This window comes from Microchirus variegatus (assembly GCF_963457635.1).
Source record: "Microchirus variegatus genome assembly, chromosome: 2".
In the NCBI taxonomy this organism is placed as follows: domain Eukaryota; kingdom Metazoa; phylum Chordata; class Actinopteri; order Pleuronectiformes; family Soleidae; genus Microchirus; species Microchirus variegatus.
In genome coordinates, this window is record NC_139803.1 from 28,310,918 (window position 1) to 28,332,222 (window position 21,305).

General features: G+C 40.8%; 1 protein-coding gene across 1 annotated transcript; it reads left to right on the forward strand.

The window, feature by feature from the left end:
• Nucleotides 1-34: 34 nt before the first annotated feature.
• gal3st4 (galactose-3-O-sulfotransferase 4) lies at nucleotides 35-18,608 on the forward strand (the record flags this gene model as incomplete). Its single annotated transcript, XM_083906053.1, has 4 exons — nucleotides 35-159; nucleotides 14,659-14,775; nucleotides 16,390-16,690; nucleotides 17,640-18,608. The coding sequence occupies 4 exons, from the start codon at nucleotides 35-37 to the stop codon at nucleotides 18,606-18,608; spliced, it is 1,512 nt and encodes a 503-aa protein (XP_083762179.1).
• Nucleotides 18,609-21,305: the final 2,697 nt, after the last annotated feature.

The following is a 21,305-nucleotide window of genomic DNA, read 5'->3' on the forward strand; positions in this document are numbered from 1 at the left end:
ACAGCTTTAACAGTATGAGCGCGAGCGCTCCGTGATGTGTCCGAAATTTGATCCTTCCCCTCTGTTTGTCCTGTCAGGTGACGTGGAGAGGAGGCTCTCAGTCGAGCGTCTGTCGAGCCGCCAGAGCCTTAAAGGAACGAGGAGCAAGAGAATCACATGGTGAGGAGAGAGGCGGGTGGTGGAGGGATGCTGCAGGACACAAATGATGATGTCTTCATTTCACTGGTTTATCATTTCACTGGATTTCTTTTTGTACTTTTAAGAAAAAAGTCTTACATTTCATTTTACTCTATGGGTTATTTTTCTATAAAGTCTGGGTGGTTTTGTTGATATACATTCCAGAGATTTAGGGTTTTATTTTCATTGTTTATTATTATTATTATTATTATTATTTTGAGTAGTAATAATGGCAGCTCACATCCTTGTGGCATTTCAATGTGAAAACCCCAGAGTGGCTTCTTGTATCAGGTCAGGTAACAAATTGAACCTGGGTGATTTAAATTGGTTCTATTTCTTCTGTTAAACTATGGGTCCCAACATTTAAGGTCCTTTCAAAAAAGCGGCCGCTCTGTGAGAACACAAATATCTGTAGAAATCACTGGAACTTGTGAGACAGAACACGGCAGGAAAAGCTCCAGATTATTCACACTCCGTATGTTTCCATGCACAGTTTAAGTAGAGCTACGGTTGTAGCAATACCAGTTATTAACAATGCAAGTAACATGTCTGCAGTTACAAATTAAATAGTACTGTGTGTACAACCAATTTAATGTGAAATATGACAGAAGTGCTATAAACGGTAAAATATAGCAGCAGTGTTTATTATAATTTCATGTCAGGAGTTGGTGAGTTTGCTTCAAGTTTCCAAGAGGGATATACGACTTCTGGGGGCTTCCATCACACACAAACGCCGCCTGACCTCAGAAATTCTGAGTCCTGACCACAAGTGGAATGCACCTTTAAGCTCGACTGATTTAGGGTGCTTTCATAGCTGTACTTTGCTCTGATTCAGAGAGCAATTATGTTACATTATTGCACTTAGCCTTAGTTTGATTGGTTTTCACACTGCATTCTAGTGCTAGGATAAAAGGTTTTTTATTTCACATGTATATGTTACACGGTAACACACAGTGAAATGTGAATTTTGAGTCGCTCTGAGACTGAACATTTACTTAAAATTAACTTAAATGTGACAAAAATATAAATAAATATATATATATATATACATATATAAATAGATTACTACCAGTGAGAGTGGGCAATGGCATTTATTGCTGTTCTCTGGTTCGGTATATGAACATTTGAGTGAGCTACTATAGGCTACACCGAGAAAATGAGGCCATAATGTGATGATGATGATGATGATGATGCCCTGCTGCTGCGTCAGACACCTCCAAAGTAGACGATGTGTTCTGGTGGCATATAATGACTTACTCCTTGGACAGTATGTATTACGAACACGCGTGAGAAAATGTGCTAGAACGGCGTATGATTGCTGTGTTTGCAAAAGTCTATTAGAACCGATCTAGGGGGGAAAACCTGGTTTCGGTACAACAAGCGGCCCCGTGTTTTTCTGTGCAGCGTCATGTATACATTATAATACATTAGATAGTGATATTATCTATTGTTCTCGTAATATTACGAATCTATTATTGTAAAAAAAATGTAAAGCCCTGTTCCATTGTGGGACATCCTTAGGCATGGAAAAGATCCCATCAAAAGTGTTTTCCCTGTAGCTCTTGATGAGCTCAATGATGTCTCACAAACATCTGCTGGAAGTCGCTGACTTATTCCCTGTAACAGAAGCATGTAAGTTTGTTTATCTGCGTACAATAAAATGACAGCACATCATGGTGGACATGAAGTTCCTTGGACACGCAACAAAAGTTGTCAGCAGAAGACGTAAACAGGTTTGTCCAGAGGGTGGCACTAGAGGACAGGTTCTGTGGCCATTTAAACCTGTGAGGACCATTTGTCCATTTGGAGTTAAACTCTAAATCTTGTGCTGCAGTATAAACAGTTCATTATGTGGTATGGTGTATAGAGGTGCAACTAATGATTATTATAGAACTAATTCTAATTACTAAGTTAACTAATTCTAATGACTAAGTTATTAGAATTAGTTCTAATAACTTAGAACTAATTCTAAGTTATTTTTAACTTAGAATTTTTTTTACATTTATATTAAACTATAATTCAAATAATATAAATAATGATCCTCTATTGTCATTATAGCATTGCTAAAACAACAACTCTAATGTTGGCTTGAGATTGCTGCACAGTACTGTGTATATAATAATTGTTATTGAATATTTATTAGTATTACACTGTGTGCAATCACAGAGACAGAATGAATAAATCCTGGGCGACTTAAGAAAGATAATCAACATTATCATAAAGCAAAAAGACCAAACAACCTCCAAACAACAACGAAGATTAGCAACAGTGAATTCAAGCTCAAGAGCGAGGTGGGATCATGATGTCATCCTTTCCCCCAAAGTCAAGTATTGTATGTCTACATGAACGCGCCAGTGGCATTTTGAGAGTTTCGTACTCTGGGACCTGTTTTGCAAAACTAGCGCTTCAGTGCTCCCAAAACACCATTATATGTAATTTAAAAAAAACGAATGAACACACACGCGGATGGATTCAAGGGTTTAGGGGGCCCTGGTTAAATTATGTCTAATAGGGCCCCTCTGTCATATCATTATTATTACTATTATTATTATTATTATTGTTATTATTATTGTTATTATTACAAACTGTAAACAGGGAGAAAATGGCAGAAACCTCAGGAAGAGCCACAGATGAGTGATCCCTCTCCCAGAATGGACAAATCATAACAAAACATCAAATTTAAAAAGAGTGGAAAAGAGACCAGGTTCAGGAGCATTTAAAAATGAAGAACATTAATAACCGTTGTCATTATCAGAGGTGCAGTTTGTGAACAGGCAAGGCAGGGAACTGCTTGGGGCCCCGAGCTGATAGGGGGCCCCTGACACTCGGAGCCTGAGGGCTGTTTTTACTGAAATGTGCAGTGAGGCGCCACCTCCCCGTCCCCCTTAAACAACAATGGCGATTTGCAATGACATCTCAGTAGGAAACCTCCCTAAAGGGGCCTCACGTCACGTTAACCTGTGTGAAGTTATCATACTGCAAGTTGGAAAATGAAGAGGATTATTTACAGTGTAATGCATCTTTTTTTACTTAATTTATATGTTGTTATTTACAGTATTCGATTGTTCTATATATTTATATTGTTTTATAATGTGGGTTCTTTACAGTGTAATGCATATCTAAGTTTATATAGGGTTTTTTTAAAAAGCTATTTACAGTATTTTATTGTTCTTTACATTTATATTTTCACATACTTTTTAATTACATGGTTATTTCATTCATTTTGAAAAAAAATGTTTTGAACTCATACATTTTTCGTTGGTGTCAGATTATTTGTAACATAATGGTGATGAACACTGGTTGGAAGGGCCCCCTGGGAATATTTGCTTAGGGCCCCTACAGACTCTAGAATCGCCTCTGGTCATTATCAATTTTATCACATTGAATGAAGATTTTTTTATTTTATGAATGAATAATTGTCATTGGGGGATTTTTGGAGATGGGGCGTGGTCAATATTAACACCTCGTAAGCCGAGCTACCGGGAGAACAGGTCGGAGACAAGGAGGAGGCATTCACATAACCAGGGTTAAGGACGCGGCGGAGCGCTCCTATAGAGAATGAGATGAATGAGCTGTTCCAGGACCACAGCCACCTGCTGCACCTGCTGCACCTGCTGCACCTGCTGCACCATCCACAAAGACCAGGACCACCAATGACGTACACAACAATGTAAGTTATTTTGCATTCATCTCAAAATGACCATGACTTGTATAAGACGTGATTCAATCAAAGGAATTGATGACATGACGTATCTTCACGAGTTCATAATTGGTTTGTAAATGAATTAGTTTGCAAGGAAAGAATATGCACATATGCATAAAATTCATGTTTTGATTAATATATGTCGGTTTTTTTTTTTTACTTTTTCAAAGAAAAAAATAAATATTTCAGTTTCCATAACACTGGCATTTTAAGGGAAATTCTTTCATGTTAGTTAATTCATATTAATCCAGCTTCTCAACTGGGGAAGACGCACTTGTCGCTCAACGCACGCGCTTTTGATGCGCAGCCTGGGTGTGAAATTACAGCTGCTTCATATGAATAGCCCCATATCAGATTTGGAACAGGCTAGAATAAGGTTTTCTTTTCATATGTAGCCTCATTTCTCTTTGTTTATGGTGCTTGAGACTGAGAGCGAGTCAGAGGAGAGCTCCTTGTTTACGTGAGTGATGAAGGGTGCTGTGCAAATGTGACGTGTCTCAGAATTTTATGGAAACTCGTTTATTTTTTAATGGGGCCACTTATACATACTGCTGAATCACTTTCAAACTGCAAATCCAAAATCAATATCTATTTTTGGTGCATATTATTCAGCTGTATAAACGTCATGAACGCATTACTTTTTGAAGGTATAAGTAAAATGCACTCTTTGATGAGACATAAATGTGTGTGTTTAATAACAGGCTGATGCATAAGGGCTATTTGAATGAGAACTTAATGAATCTTTTTTTTTTCGTTGTTTGCACTTTAATAGAATATTACAACAAGGAGCATATCACATAAAAGCAATATATATATATATATATATATATATATATATATATATATGTAATAGATAATATATTACTAAGTACAATGAGTCAGTGCTGGAGGGGCTTAGCGAGAACCTCACCATTAAATAAATAAGTAATTATTTTTGATAAAATGTGAAAAATCAAAAATCCAAACAAAATAACCAAATAACCAAAATTAGTCAATAAGCAATGGATCAAAAGATACATAGAAATCATAGTAATGATGAATCAAGAGATAAATTACAATGGCAAAAAATATTAGATATTGGATCAATTGTTTTTGCTCTGTAAGTATAAGTAGGGGTCTAATGACTTATACCTGAATGGCATCTACTAGTGTGTGTACCCCACATTACAAATGCTTTTGATCCCCATGATTGCAGCTCTATTCTTTTAAAGGCAGAACATGTTTTTGCATGGTATACTTTATAGCAACATACTGCAGTAAGCTATTGGTTAAAAAAAAAGAAAAAGAAAAAGAAGTTCGGTGTTACAACAGCTATGTTTTACTTTGAATCCCTGAATGTATTCAGTATAATGTAAACCCCTCTGCTATATTCTCAAGAACACATGCCCATGGTGGCTTATTGTCCAGGCTACTCCAACAGTTTGGCATAATCTTGTTTGACTGATCCTGCTGCATTAACGAACGTGACTGGGCTGACATAAGCCTGCAGGCCACTGGGTCACCGGAGGAGGCCACTTTACAGTCGATAAATACTGTAGGTCAGGGCGAGTCATTTAAAAATCCACAGAAGTACAGATACGGAAAAATGTCCTCATACAAAGTCCTGGTACATCATCATGTCTTAAAACGTTCAGTTGGTTAAGTTGTATCTAATATAAACTGACTGTATATAGTGTTATTCTAGTCTCAGGGACCACACTACAAAGTTTTGCAAATCACTCATTCACACTCACATTCAAAGCGCATTTTTCATCTTTTCATACCCGTTCACAGGCTGCCGGGAAACAACAGCCATTAGCTGGGAATCTAACCCACAACCTTCAGAAGACAGCTCGCTCTACCACTGAGCTACCATATATCTTTGCTATTGATTCTCTTCAAATATCACAGCATGTGAAGTTACTTTTCTCTGATTATTATACATCTATTGTTCAACCCTCCTCATATCTTCCAGTGTGGTCTTGTGTGGTGGATATTTGTGGTTTTAAGGTATGGTTTTTGACAAAGCCGTCGTTCAAAGTTCAAGGAACTGATATTTGCTTTTACTTTGAAATGGGAACAGGATGTACAGGATTTGTATAATGCCGATTCATAACATACATTATTTCAAGGCACTTTACATGGTATGGGCAAGACCAGTGTTGGAAATGTTATAAATGCTCAAATGTATCATAAATCTGAATATTATAATGAAATGGACGCTTAATACAATAAATCACTAACAGAAACAGTGTACACAAATCGCAACTATTTTTAATGTTGCAGTGGGCCAAAGTGAGTCTAACATATAGTACCTGGTTGCCAGTTTGTCAAGTTCAGCCCACCATTCCTGTTGCTGATCGCTTACTCGTGTTATTGCGTGTGCGGCTGTGCTGTCAGCAACAGCCGCCCAGCTCTGCCTCTGATTGGCTTACAATGATATTTTACTCTACATCAGCCAATCATCATCACTTATGCGCAGAGGTGGCAAAAGTACTAAAATATTGTACTAAAGTAAAAGCACCAATACTTTGATGAAATATTACTCGAGTAGAAGTAAAAAGTAGTTCATTTTAAATGTACTTTAAGTAAAAGTTACTTGTAAGGGTAAGGGTGGTAGAAATATGACAAGGGGTCAGAAATCCAAAACTATTTTGGAGCTCACGGGACACAGGATATTACGTCACTTTTGGCGCGCGCCCTCTATGTTCTGCTGGTGCTAATCACATCATCATTCGTCTGCTTCTGGTGTATATTTTCCCCCTGAATTTGTATTTTTACTCAGTAACGTATAGGATTTATAAAGTAACAAAGTACAATACTTGAGTCAATACGTACTCAAGTAAAATACAAAATCCCGATTTTAAATTGTACTTGGGTTAGTTACACAAAATACACAAAAAAAAGCATTCAATACAGTAACTTGAGTGAATGTATTTCGTTACTTTCCACCTCTGCTTATGCGGTTGTATCACGCAAGCTGTTGACTCTGAGAAACTTGTCTTCTGATTCTGATGTTGTGGCTTTTGGGTCTGCCAGACCTCTTCCTGCCAGTTTCTGAGTGCCTTTTGATGGTGGAGGTGTAATTATACCTTTATTGTCTTGGCACTGTTCCCTTGGAGTAGACTGGTGTGGTCAGGATGGAGCAAGCCCAGCTCCATCTACGACAGATGGGGCAACAGAAATGTGTCACTCCCTTACAGCTGTTGTTTCCTCAACACCCGCAGTCCATCCATTCATCCATCTTCTACCACTTTCTTCTCCACACAAGGGTCGTTGGTGGAGCTGTGCCAGTCTCAGCTGACAGAGGGTAAAAGGCAGGGTACACCCTGGACAGGTCACCAGTCCATCACACGACCTCAGAGACAAACATCCACTCTCTCACTCACTCCATCGGTCAATTTCGAGTGTCCAGTTTCACCCACAGTCTAGTCTAGATGAACAGCCGCAAACCAAACAGGAAAAAAAAAAAGGCTGCTGGATGTCCCCGATTGGTATATGTTCATTTTCGTCACACCGGTACGACGTCACAATACGCGGCCATTGGGCGCAGCCTGCACCCCACCTTCTGGGTCAAGGTACTGTTCTCAGTTTGAAGCCATACTGTACTGTAACAAACCGAACTGATGACGCCCTATGTTTTTATTGTTCTTCTAATCGGGTAGACTGAGACATGTGGAAGATAGTGAGAATAGGCCCCAGTTCAAAGGCTGGTATTAACAAAATCACTGGTTAACCAATTAGAGGATTTACATCTAAATTTAGAACTGGACGAGCCTCCTGCTGCACACTAGTGTTGGATAAAAAAGTTGCACCAGTGCACACTGCAATGACTTCAGCCGCCGAGCAACCAGAGAGCGCGTTCTTGCACCTGCATGAGAGGAGATCGGGAAGCCATGTATTGCCAAACAACTGTGGTTACTCTTTTTTTAAATCTTTAAGACAACAGAAACTACCCAAATAACCCTGATCGATGGTTTACATACAAAGCTAGAACAGTGCCAGTAAACTGAGGTTACAATGTCACTGGTTTACAGTTTCAACTTATTGTCACTCTTTTGGCGTGGAGAGAAAGGGCTTGAGAGGAGGGACAAGGAGAGCGCTAAGTGCTTGTATTTTGCATATAGAAGTGGATAGAGCACCGTCCCCTATAATACCACTTTTTCTGTGATCTTCAAATGCAGTTTTAATTCTCTCTAAACCAGTTTGAGCAGAGTGACTACATTCTTTTTTTTTTTTTTTCTTGTCCTGTACAGCAGGGAGACAAGCAGCATGGGCATCTGAACGCCTTTTTGTGTCAGACAGATGTTGCTTTGTCAGGATGAGTCTGTTGAACTCTGTTAACTAATATGTACTCTATCTGTAAATAGCAACACTGAGACCAAACAGCCACAATCAACTACATCTACCTTCCAGCTACATAGTTAACCTTTCATTCGTGTGATACTGCAGCCAAAATATGTCTCTTATTAAAGTTTACTTTAATACCTGGCTTCCGAGGGAGATCTGTGGATGCTTGTTTCGCAAACAGGGTTTTGTGGGTGAGCATGCAAGGTCTTGGTTTTCTGCTCATTCAGATACACTACAATACGCTCAGGCAAGCAGTTTTTAAATTCCTCGAGCAAAATCAGTTCCCTCTGCCTTACATGCTGCACACCACCAGGCAAACAAAACACACTTTTCCCTCGCAAAGTCTGTATAAGTTTCCCACGGAAACGCTGTCTATAAGCTTCAGGCACAAGTTCATAGATACGCAGGATGGCATTTTTGACGATATGGTAATTAAGGGATTCGACTCAATGGAAAATGGCTCAAACTGGCAGTGTGAACGGTCATCGTCTGCAATCTAGAGTGTGAATGTGTATGAAAGGTGTGTGATAGGAAAAAGCACTGTGTGGATAAAACTGTAAGCGTAATATAAATACAGACCATTTACCAACTGTTCTTCTGATTTTATTTGGCAGTAATGAGTTACGACGACAGTTAATGGATAGGAATATGTATTGGAAAAAAGTAAAAGCGATGGTAGAAATATAAATAACAAAGTAAAGTACATACACTTTATTTTGATACTTGAGTAGAGTCACAAAGTTACTGATCATACCACTCAGTACCATACCAACACTGATCATAACTCGTTATTTCTCCTCTAACTTTCTCACATTGATTCGTTTCATAAATATTTTAACCCTAAAGAGGTGAAAACTGCAGTTATACTCTTGGTATCACTCTGCTTTATGGAAAATTGAGTGTTTTTTTTTAACATGGCAAAGATCTCAGTACTCCTCACCGAATATTTACAAAAGAGGTGACGTAGGAGGGGGGAAAATGTCCAACAGTCAAACTCCCACCAACCCCACCCTCTCGCCTGACTGTGAGCTGAATGAATTCCAGCATAAATATTAACATCATGACAAGTTGAAGAATCTTCTGCCTTTTGTTTCTCCACCTCTGCAGGCCGCCGCCGATTCTGCTGCTGCTGCTGTTCAGTAAGCTCACCCTGCTGCAGCTGTTAAAACAGCTCAATAACTCACTGCTCTCTAACACACCAGGAACCTGCATGCATTTCACTTCACTCTCTGCTTCCCATATTCGCACACGAGAGCTGACACTGTTTATCCGAGTTTATCACGTTGCAGCTATGCAGCTTAGAAGCGCAGCAGACCGTCCGGAGATTGTCAGATTGTCCCTATCGATATAAGAGACAGGGAAAAGAAAATACTTTTTTCATCAGCTTTTGCCTTGGCATCTTAACTACGGCCAGAATTGTGAGGGAAACCTGCAGTGCCATTTGGGAGCAGTTGAGAGACACACATGCCATGTCCCTATAAAGGGATGTGGATGAATACTACACATTTTAACTTATTCTGTCTGTAAAGTGTCCTTGAGTGACCTGAAAGGCGCTTTTAAATTAAATGTATTATTATTATTATTGTTATTATTATTAATAAGGCATTCTGAAGAACATCACCAGCTAGAAAGGTTTCATAGCAACATGCCTGTGTTAATCGTGGTCTGGATAGATAAATAGAATCTATGTTTTGATGTTTTGATGGCATCTCATGGTGATATTGTTTTAGATCTAATACACAGTAAACGTTTGTTCTCAAGTGTGTATAGAACTGAAACCACAACAAATGGCAGAAAAATCACACACGGATATCATATCCAAATAGTCCGGCATTGTTCATCTGCTGTTTGCTGAAAACCAATCTAATGAATATGATGTCGACATCCCTCCTCCATACTCTTGTGGAGGCCAGTTGTGAAATAATATTCATTTCAAGATATGCAACTGATCTGTCTGTCTGTCTGTCTGTCTGTCTGTCTGTAGCCAGATGGGGTGAGGTGGAGGCAAGAACCAGGCTGCCTCGTCTCCGAATGCCTTTCTGTCAGCATCATTGTGACGTCAGATTTGGCAAATCTGATTTGTCAAGTCAGCAAACGTGAACCAAGTCTGAAAGGAAATCACGACAAAATTTACCCTCAAAATAAAAGCACAACATGTGCACCCCTTAAATGTTCTTTGTTCTCATCGTGTCTCACTGTTGTCTGTATGTGTCGGGATTTTAAATGTACAAAGAATAGATTAATAACAAGTGAACACAATAGAAAAAACTTTGCCCTTACAATTAATTTTTAAAGGGCAATCAAAAACGTGATGCATATCACACATACATGATGCACTATCCACATGAAACGTAAACAATCTCTTGCTCTTCTTGTTTTTGCTTTATTTATAATCAAATACAGGCCAATACAGAATTCTACGATGGAGTATTAGGGCCACGAATGAAGAAAAAAAAAGGGAACGGTCCCTCTCTCTGATGGAAATGTCTAGATTAATCAGATGAAGAAAAAAAATGTTTTCTTCTTCTTTGACGTTATGATGATCTTTCGGGGCTGCTCCCCCCCGTCAAGTTTTATTTTGGAGGTGTCCGGAAGTGGCTGTAGATTTTTTTTTCTCCTGTGCGCTCGGGCTACACAGTGGTATAAGCGGGTGAAGCACTGGAGGAGGAGACGTTGCATACACACTCACACATAGAGGATTTGTTGAGGGACGGACGGCAGCATCCCTCACACACACACACACACACACTGAGCCAGGATCCATGTCTGTGAGCGGGCCTGCTCCGGCTCCATGGCCTGATCTGTAGCTTCTACTCCGCGCATCGACGGCGGGAGGAGCTGCGCCTGGAGCCTCCGAGATGCTCCAAGCTCTCCGCTACTGCTGCTGCTGCTGCACGACAACAACACCGACACCGAAGCCGACCGCGGGATTCAGCCATGCTTTACAGACGGACAGCCAGGTACTGTTAGCTTGGCTATATTTAATCGGGGGGGGGGGAGGGGGTCTACAGGGATGCAGTGATTGTGGAGAATAAAGGGCGGTGCTGGGGATGTGATCCTGCAGAGAAAGAGGAGAAGGTGTGGGTGGAGGTCTGGAGAGAGGCTCCCTCCTCTACACTGGCTGGCTGCTGCCTGTCCATCTGTGTGTGTGTGTGTTCCTGATTTTTCTTTTACCTGCCTGGTAGAAACACAAGTTTTTCAGGACCAGTAGTCGGCAGAACCTGTAAGGCAGGGGTCTCAAACTGGCGGCCCGGGGGCCACATGCGGCCCCCCTATCGATTACATGCGACCCCCCCCCCCACACACACACACACTCTCAGTATCCTGTTATAATGAAAACATGGCCCACGACCTCACCGTCTTTTAAACACAGTGTAGAGCTGAGGCACAGCTGCATATATAATACATACATATAGCAATGTTTATTATAACAGTAAAAATAAGACATTTGGTCATAATTATCCCATTATTTTTAAATTACACATATATATACACTTGTTAGGGCCCGAGCCAAGAATGGCAGTGGCCGAAACGGCTCCTGGTACGAATCTTGATTACGGTTGTCCACACTATTATTTTTGTAATTTAAAATAAATGTCTGTTTTTGATATTAATACATTCATTTTGCATCATAAATAGCATTATTAAGTATACATGTGATATCATGATGCAATATTGTGAACAGTTGTTTTTTCCCCCCACTTTTCGCTCTCTAGGCCGGCCCCCTCTTGACCACAATAGATGCACATTGGCCCTCAGGTCATTTGAGTTTGAGACCCCTGCTGTAAGGTGTTGGTTAGGCTCTCCAAATGAATAGTTGTTTCCTAACAAGAATAGCTGGGTAAACCTTTGTGTGTGTGTGTTCTTGGACTTGTGGCATACTGAGGACCAACCAGTGAGGGTTTTTAAACAACAAAGTGAGGTCGATTTTACGAAGTGAGGACATTTTGGCCTGTCCTCACTTTGTTTTCATTGAAATCACTTCCTTAGGTTGTAAACATGCTATACTCTGATTTTAACAGAGGTCCTCAATTTGGCACAAAAACCCGTTTTCCAGCCCTGGTGTTTCACACACTTTTTGCTCTGCAGACATCTTATAGTACTGCACCCAGTAGATCTTTATAGATGTCATTCATGAAATAGATATTTGTCATTGTGTTGATTTATAATGTGGAAATGCTGGTCGTCACAGCACTTATACCCGGTTCTCAATATGCAGCAAGTACAATAATGTGTGTGTGTGTGTGTGTGTGTAAGAGAGGGTGCTTGCACATACATTTTTGTTAGGACCAAAAAACTATAAATAATAATAAACCACAGGAAGTGAGGACATTTTGAATGGTCACACTTTCAAAGGGATGTTTATGGAAGACTTGGTTTTAATGTTAGGGTTAGAATTTCTGTGTGTTCTTGTATTTATTACCTCTTTAGGACCTTTTCAGGTGTGAACACTGACCTTGTCAGGAGCAGTAGTCCTCATGGGGACCAAAACCTGGTCCTATGAGGCTAGGGTTGCAACTCACAAACAATTCTTTTCTCTATTCATTTGAGTAATTGTTTGGGTTTTTTGACCGTCAGGTCACTACGTGATATTGGATTACGTTGTCTTACTGTTTGAACCCATTGATCGTCATTCACAACCTGGAACGTCAAAAGAATATTTCTATGCATTGGTGATCCTAGACAGGCTTGGATACATGCGAACAGGAATGTAACTTGGATGTCTTATGAAATGTCATGTTTTACACACAAGCCAAAGTGATTCAGTTTTAATGATTTTGTTGTTGTGTGGAGCAAAGAAAGAAACCACAAAATATGCACATTGAAGAAGCTTAAATCTTTAAAACTTGTCTTAGTTCTTTAAAAAAAACACTCATACTGATCAATCGATTTTCAAATATCAATAATTTTGTAAATAGTTGGTTAATAATCAATTAGTTGAGTAATTGTGTTAGCCCTAAATGCTCTGTCACACTTTCAAAGGGTTGTTTCAAGTTTGAAAAACAAAAGATCAACTTTTTTTTTTTTTACATTTTCTGACATTTTATGGACCAAAACGATTAATCAATAAAATCCAAATGAATAAATAATAGTTTATTTGATTGTTTTTTTTTACAGACAGTGAAACTTGACAGATTAGTGGTCACAGCACATCATCAGGCCTCTACTTGCATGGCAGTGACTGACCTGCCATGCAAGTAGACCATACAACGTTATGATTAGACATAACTTTGCCAGAGTTTGTTTGTTTGTTTGTTTGTCTGTCTGTTAGCAACATAACTCAAAAAGTTGCGGATGGATTTGGATGAAATTTCTGGAGGAAACATCTGCAATGGGACCAGGAACAAGTGATTCAATTTTGACCGTGATCCGTTGACGCTATCACCATTTTTTTCGCTATTTTGTGGGGGGGCTGACCTGCTTTGGCGGAGTGCTTTTCTAGTTTGTTATGTCGAGGACAATCCCAATTAATCAACTGTATTAATAACAGTAAAAAGTCAAGCTTCCAGCATCCAGAGTCAACAAAACAAGGGCGAACATTGGAGAAGCACGATGAGTCATCATAGCATGGCTGCATGAAACGGCTGGGACTTTGTTTTAATCATTTATGTCGGGCAGGCATTGCCGCATTTCTACCATTAAAGCGCAGGCGGCTGACCGGGGCACAGTGCGCAAACGTCTCTATATCGATTGTCCCGTTGCATCTGATGTCAAATCAAAGGCACGCGTCCATAGTTTTCTTTGTTTGATACGTCAGGGGGCCCACGGTTGGTGTAGTGCTTAGCACTCTTGCTTTTGCAGCAAGAAGACCTGGGTTCCTGGGTTTGAGCCACGTTTGGGACAACTTCGGAACAAGGGCCTTTCTGCAAGGAGTTTGCATGTTCTCCCCGCGTGTGTGTGGGTTTTCTCCGGGTTCTCCGGCTTCCTCCCACAGTCCAAAAACATGCGATATGGGGATTAGGTGAATTGGTCGCTCTAAATTGACCGTAGGTGTGAGAGTGTGAGTGAATGGTTGTTTGTCTCTATATGTGGCCCTGCGATGGACTGGTGAACTGTCCAGGGTGTACCCCGCCTACCACCCAATGTCTGCTGAGATAGGCACAGCACCCCCCGCGACCCTCTGGTGGAGGATAAAGCGGTAGATAATGGATGGATGGATGGATGATACGTCAGGTAATGATGGAGCTGTCCATCATACCGACGTAGGATTTTTTTGTACATGTTTTTCTTTGTGTATCTAGATAAACGGAAAGCCACTGGTGTAAGCTCTCAAATACCCTTTGAATTGTTGGCTTCCTCAAGTTCACTACCTTCTTTGTTGTGTCAGGTTGTTATTTTCACACCACAACACCAGGCTTTTCCAGACCTACCTGCAGTAAACGGCCTCATCATTGTTGCTTTTTTTATATTTATCTTTCGTTTCTCTCTTCTCTTCCCCCAACCTCCAGGATATTAAGATGTCTGACTTATGGTCATGTCGGACCAGGGTGGATGTGGAAGGCGCTGCTGTTCTTCGTGGCCATTGCGTTTGCTGACCAGCTACTGGGTGTCATCTTCAAGAAGAGGTGAATACATTCTCTGTGTTTTTTGTGTGTGTGTGTTGAAGAAAATCTCTTATAGCCCTTGTTCAAAGTTGTGGTGTTTGATGATATCCCGGGAAAAGTGGTAAGCCCACTGTTCCAGAGAAGGTCTGAGACAGTGTGAGACAGTGCACTGTCTCAGAGGAGAAGACACATTTCATACAGTAAAATCAAAGCAGTCATCGACCAAGGAAACAAAAGGCTAGGAAGGGAGACAGGTACAAGGACTGTCTCACAGACAGTTTGGTGTTTGAGGGGAGCCAAGGCTGTACACCAAGAGGCTAAACGCTGCCCTCCACAGTTCAAAGTCCTGAATCACAGTCCCCCTGCCCATCGAAGTCTGACTGTTGATTTAAGCTCTAATCAGCTATCTTAAAGTTGATGATAGGGCATTGTGAACCTAGTTATAGTGTATGTGGACCCAGACTTATAGTGCATCGTAAACATACTTGCTGTGTTAATAGCCAGGGGTCTGTAAAGTCGTACATATGATGCGTGCCTGTATGAAGGAGTTTATTAAAGAATTATATAAAATCAACAATAATGATGATAATAATATTAAAGCAAACAGCGCATCCATATCCGAATAGTATCGGTATCGGCAGATATCCAAATTCAGGTATCGGCATCGGATCAGAAGTGAAAAAAGGCAGATCGGTGCATCCCTAATTATATCTAATGTTTACAACGTCTTCTTCTCTGTTTTTTGGTGTAACGTTCCAGCGCAGCTACAGTGCTGGCATAATGTACGACAGTGTTTTGAGTAGCCTAAGGCTAAGGTCGAGCAGTCGTATATACACTTAGCCAGAGAGGAATTTTGTACAGCAGAAGCGGCCAATGAGATGGGTGAATTCTGCTTTTCAGGGGACATTGGGAGCAGGAGTTCTTTAAACTGGTTTGAGTTCTTCAAACTTTTTGACTCCCTCCTGCCTCTCACATGGAGTTTAGGCTTCCGATTTTCCTTGTTCCTCTGAGGAGGAAAACGTCATGAGGCCGCTTCACATCCACATTCCTGTCTTATTTGTGGCATATGATCGAGAAATTCCCGTTTCATTAAAGCCTCTCACTTAAACCATATCTTATAGCAACCCCTGACAGCACCTGTTTTTCTTGAAGTCATGTGTGCTGTGTACAGCTACATAACTAGTGATCAGAAATGCCAAACTGAAAGTCTGAAAATAAGGTCTATAGCAACACTTTATGAAGGGATGAGGGCTTAAAGGGATGGTTCGAGGTAGTGATGCACAAGTCAGGGATTTGTAACCAACCTGACCTAACCGACAATCTGCAAATTCAGCAATCTTTCATTTATGTATTTAGGCTTTGTTTATCTTTTTATAGAATTATAATCTATTTCAGATTTTATAAAAACCCTGAATAAAAGAAATCAGCTTCTTAAATGTGAATATTTTCTGGTTTCTTTGTTCCACATAACAAAGAAATCATTAGAAGTTGAATCATTTTGGTTTGTGGACAAAACAAGACATTCGAGAACATCGTCATTTCCAGGTTTGACTGATCAATTTCTTTTTGGTCAAATGATTGCTCTACAGTGTTGTAACGTTAACTCTGTCTCCTTTTCCTCCCTCTGTCCTCCAGCAGTGTCCAGCCAGCTGCTCACTCCATTTTCTCATCTCCTGATGCTCAGGGGCCGTCCCTGGGCTCTTGCCAGCCCCACACCCACATCATGTTCCTCAAGACCCACAAGACAGCCAGCAGCACTGTGCTCAACATGCTCTACCGCGTTGGAGAGGAGCGCAATCTCTACTTTGCGCTGCCAGTGCGCTACCAGCTGGGCTATCCACTGCCCTTCAAGGCCGCCATGGTCAAAGGTTACCGGGGGCCCAGGGTCGTCGAGTTCCACATCATGGCTCATCACATGAGATTCAACAAGCCGGAGGTGAGTGGGGAAGAGGGGAGAGAGCAGTAGAAACTATTGTGATTTTTTTTGTTTTTGCAGTTGGCTAACAGATTCCTGATATGACCAACCAGAACATGTTTGGAGCAGAGCCAGGGCTTCACTCAGAAGCATCACAGAGATGTGTTCATCTGTTAATTGAAGGGATGGGAATTTGGATTGCACTGATACCACTTTTTTCAGACTGAGTACAAGCAGTAATGAATGTGTTTGTGTTTCTCAGTATAGTTTAGATATACAATATATCATTAAGGGACAGGCATTTTAAGCTAAAATGCCGTTCGAATATTCAATGTTATGATTTTTAGAATAATTCAAAATCCCATCGCATGAGAGCTAGTGAAAGTAATGCAGGGTTCCCAGCGTGTGGAGCTAATGAAAGGAGACACTTAAACCCATGTTGCAGCATGTGAATGGGCATGAAAGATTTGTGAATGGGTGAATCGCAAAACTGTAGATAATTAGACAATTATCAACTCTTCTGATTTTATCTGATTGTAACAAGTAACAAAGGTAGTTAGGGGACATTTTGTGCAGTAAAAGTACACAATTTATTTAGGAAATTTAGTGGAGTTAAAGTTGCTCGCAATATAAATAACAAAGTAAAGTACAGATACTTGAATGTTGTACTTAAGTACAGTAACAAAGTATTTGTACATTGTTACATTACAACACTGCTGACACAGTGCTGCAGTGCACACTCGATGCACTGAACCCACATAAGACAGCCAGCCCTCTCATTTTATAAAATCTACACCTGCATAAGTTTGCAATGTCTTAAGATTGTGCTCATCACTTCACCTTGCTTTTTTTTGACTGGAAACTGAAGTTTGTTTTGCAGACTGTTCATTCAGATAGTGAAAGTGAAATCAGTACTTTAACGGTTAGTACATAAGAGTGCATTTTTATGTTGTCCTCTCCTGTTTCATAGGTGGAGAAGGTGATGCCAGCAGACACGTTTTATTTTTCTATCATCAGGAATCCGGTCTCTCTGGCTGAGTCTGCCTTTGCTTATTTCAAGTCAGTAGCACCTGCCTTTCACAAAGCCAAAACCCTTGGAGAGTTTGCCGATAACCCGATGAAATTCTATGACCCTAATATTACCTACAATTTCCTCACCCATAACCTGCTGTGGTTTGACTTTGGCATGGATCACAATGCAACATTTTCTGTGGAACGCGCTCAGCATGGTGTGGACATAATCCGTCAGACCTTCAAGTTGGTTCTGTTGTCCGAGTATTTTGACCAGTCCATGATTCTGCTGAGACACGCTCTCTGCTGGCCACTGGATGCTGTTGTCTCTTTTAGCCTCAACGCTCGCCAGCAGAAGCCCAGTGGGTTTGGGGGGATGAGTGGGAGCTGGGTGAGCAAAGCTGCAGCAGTGGCTGGTGTCAAAGTTACAGGAGGACATTCATTAATGAAGACACCTGAAAGTCAGTCACTAACGGACGAACAGCGTGATAAGCTGAAGCAGTGGAACGCCTTTGACTGGTACTTATACCAAGCCTTTAACCAGACCTTCTGGGATGAAATCCACAGGTTTGGTCTCGCTGCAATGGAGCAAGAAGTAGCTCTTCTCAGGATGCTGAGAGAAGATCTGGCCCGGGTTTGTCTCAGGGATGGCGGTAAACCCGTGGAGGCACAACGGATCAGAGACAAAAGCATTCGGCCATTCCAGACCGCACATGTGAAGATTCTTGGCTACGAGCTTCAGCCAGGGCTGGACAACGCCACGAGAACATCCTGTCTTAGGATGATCATGCCGGAGCTCCAGTACAAAGACTTGCTGGATGCTAAACAGTTCCCTCAGGCTCAGACAGTCCAGCAAGGAAAACAGACTTCAATTCGGAAAAGAAAAGACTCACGCGGACCAGGAGAGAAGTTGGGTGGAGGACAGTAAAGGAAGGAGAGATAGACTTGGACGGAAGCCATTTAATTCAGACCAACTAGATTTTGACAACCATCAAATAACGAGAAGGTTGAGATTGTTTAAGGTGAGTCTCCGTCCTACTGTTCTATTATTTAGAAAACTGAGCCGAGTGTGGTTTACACAAAATAATACAAAAAGATCCTCTTTTGCACTTTTTTTCCTTTTTCTTTTTTTTTTCTTTTTTTTTTTTTATAAAATGTCACTGCTCTTAGTGAAATCCTTGTTGACTTGACCTATATCCTCTGAGAACTTGGGATACTCTCATGGCTGCAGTAAGATGCTAAGTTGGCAGTTGTGTGTTTTGTCTCACTGGAATGTGAAAGGACGAAAGAAGAAGCAGATCTTTTGTTGACAGGTTTATCACACAGTCATGTGACAGCACACACACACACACACAGACACAGACACACACACACACACACACAGAAGCCTGTTTAAGTTTGTCTTAATGTTAATACTTTCAAGAGTTCTGGCTTCCATGTTGACCTCAGTGCCCATGTGTGAAATTTCTCAGTGCAAGATTACATATAATCCCAGTTTGTGCCTCTCGAGCAGAACCACAGAGTCCCTGAGCTGACCTGAGCTCACCCCTTATCTGAAAGGGCACGGGACTGTGAAACGTTTGGGAAAGACTGTACTAAGGTAAATTATGTGTTGATTGAAAAATATATTCCCTCAGATTTAAAGGTAATTTCAAACTGATCACACTCTTCCTAGAAACAGATGAAGAAATGTTCTCTCCTAGTCTTTCCTCTTGCAATCCATGTCTGCAGACAGCAATCGGTCTGGCATTTCACCCATGTATACATGATCTCCGACTCCTATACGTCGTAATATCTAAGGGTACGAAATATGTCTACATTGCTGTTGCTTTCAGTTATTTCATATTTTCACACTAATTCAATCATGTATAATGCAAGATCATGAGATAAAGTTAATCCTGTGTCTGTGGGTTGACCAATAGAGAAGGGCGGCACCAAGCTAACCCTATCCACCAAACTTAAATACTGTAAAAAAGTAAGAATGAGCTTCTGCTTCTCTGCATTGACAGACATCATTCCCCCATTGTGGCAAAAATAAATATCCAATGTACATTTAAATTAGCATTGGGAATGACGTTAGCATCAGGCTAGCATCGTGTAGTTGCAGCAGTATCTTTTCTGCAGACACATTGTCCTCTTCAGTGGCTGTAGCTTTTGGGCCAGGCTGTTAAAAAGCCCTTCTGGCTAATTTTGCTACATATTGCAAAATGCTATAGATGAGTGCTACATTAGCATTAATACAGTGATACACGCACTCAGTGTGGCACGGGTTGCCAGATCACTAGCCCAACTCCCTACAAAAACAGTGCGCATCAATTTTATTATATTTAGCTAGTTTTCTTATTAAATTAACTGACGTCCCCACCTTGTATTTGCAAAAAAAAGTTGCACCCGTCAAACAATGCTGTTTATGTATTGGGTATATACAGTATATCACATAGACTACACCACTGCGCTCAGATACACTGTATATAATGAAGTGGATGGACATTCTTGTCACTCAGATGTTTTGAAGAGTCTTTGTGACAAGTTCTTTTTTTTCCATGGTTTTAAAAAGTCCCTTTGTTTAAAAAGCCTCTGTGGCTCTAAATTAGAGGACAAACTGGGGTTAGTGTGTGTACACACTACACAGCTCTAATTTCCTATGGCTGTTACATTTTGTACAGTTAGTACTGGCTGATAACTCTGTTGTTCAGCTTGTGAAATATCTTTTAATAATACAAGACAAGTTTTTTTTTTTTTAGCAATAGTACCTGGTACATTTTTTTAGTACCTGCTCTGGCAAAGATCGAACCCTGGTACTTTAACTCCATATTCAACACTTTTTAATTCTCTAGGTGAGATGTATGTGCGCGCTTCAGCAGCTGTGCGTGTCCATTTACATCACTGTGTAACATAAGATTACATTAAGTAAGATATTCATTTGTGTATGCCATCGTGTGCGTGACAACAAGTATGTTGTCTAGTTTCATAGATGAGGCCCCAGGTTTTGCTCTTGAGTCATTGTCTCTTCAGTAGTTGGTTGCAGGCGAGTGGACTTGCTTGAGTTCAGTTGAGTTGAAGACGATTCACCTCTTATTTATCATGTATTTATCCTCTGAGGCTGATATCTGAGAACAGACCCAACAGCTACCCAACTACATAAATACACTATGAGTTTCACACATAGACATTTGACACATCTAGTGGGGGGGGGGGGGCAGTCTTTGTGCAATGCAAGACACAAAGAGAGCATTCACAAGTTAAGTTTCTGAAAGTCTCAGAGGAAGTTCAGCCTTTGCATGATGTGACCCCTGCAAAATGCGGTAGGAGAGCAGGGGTGTGGCAGGGAAGCAGAATTTGTGCTCGCTGCTGTGGAGCGAAAAACAGTCAGAACCTCCATCCATCGGTGCTGTGCCTATCTCAGCTGATAGGCGGGGTACACCCTGGACAGTTCGCCAGTCCATGGCGGGGCCACATATAGAGACAAACAACCATTCACTCACACTCTCACACAGTCAGAACCTGTTTGCTGTAAATATACACAACCTTTCCTGCTGTGAGTTCTCACTTGGACATTATCTGGGAATTTGACGAGGGACCCGGCAGTAGCAACATACTGTACAGGAATACAGTGCAAGTTAGA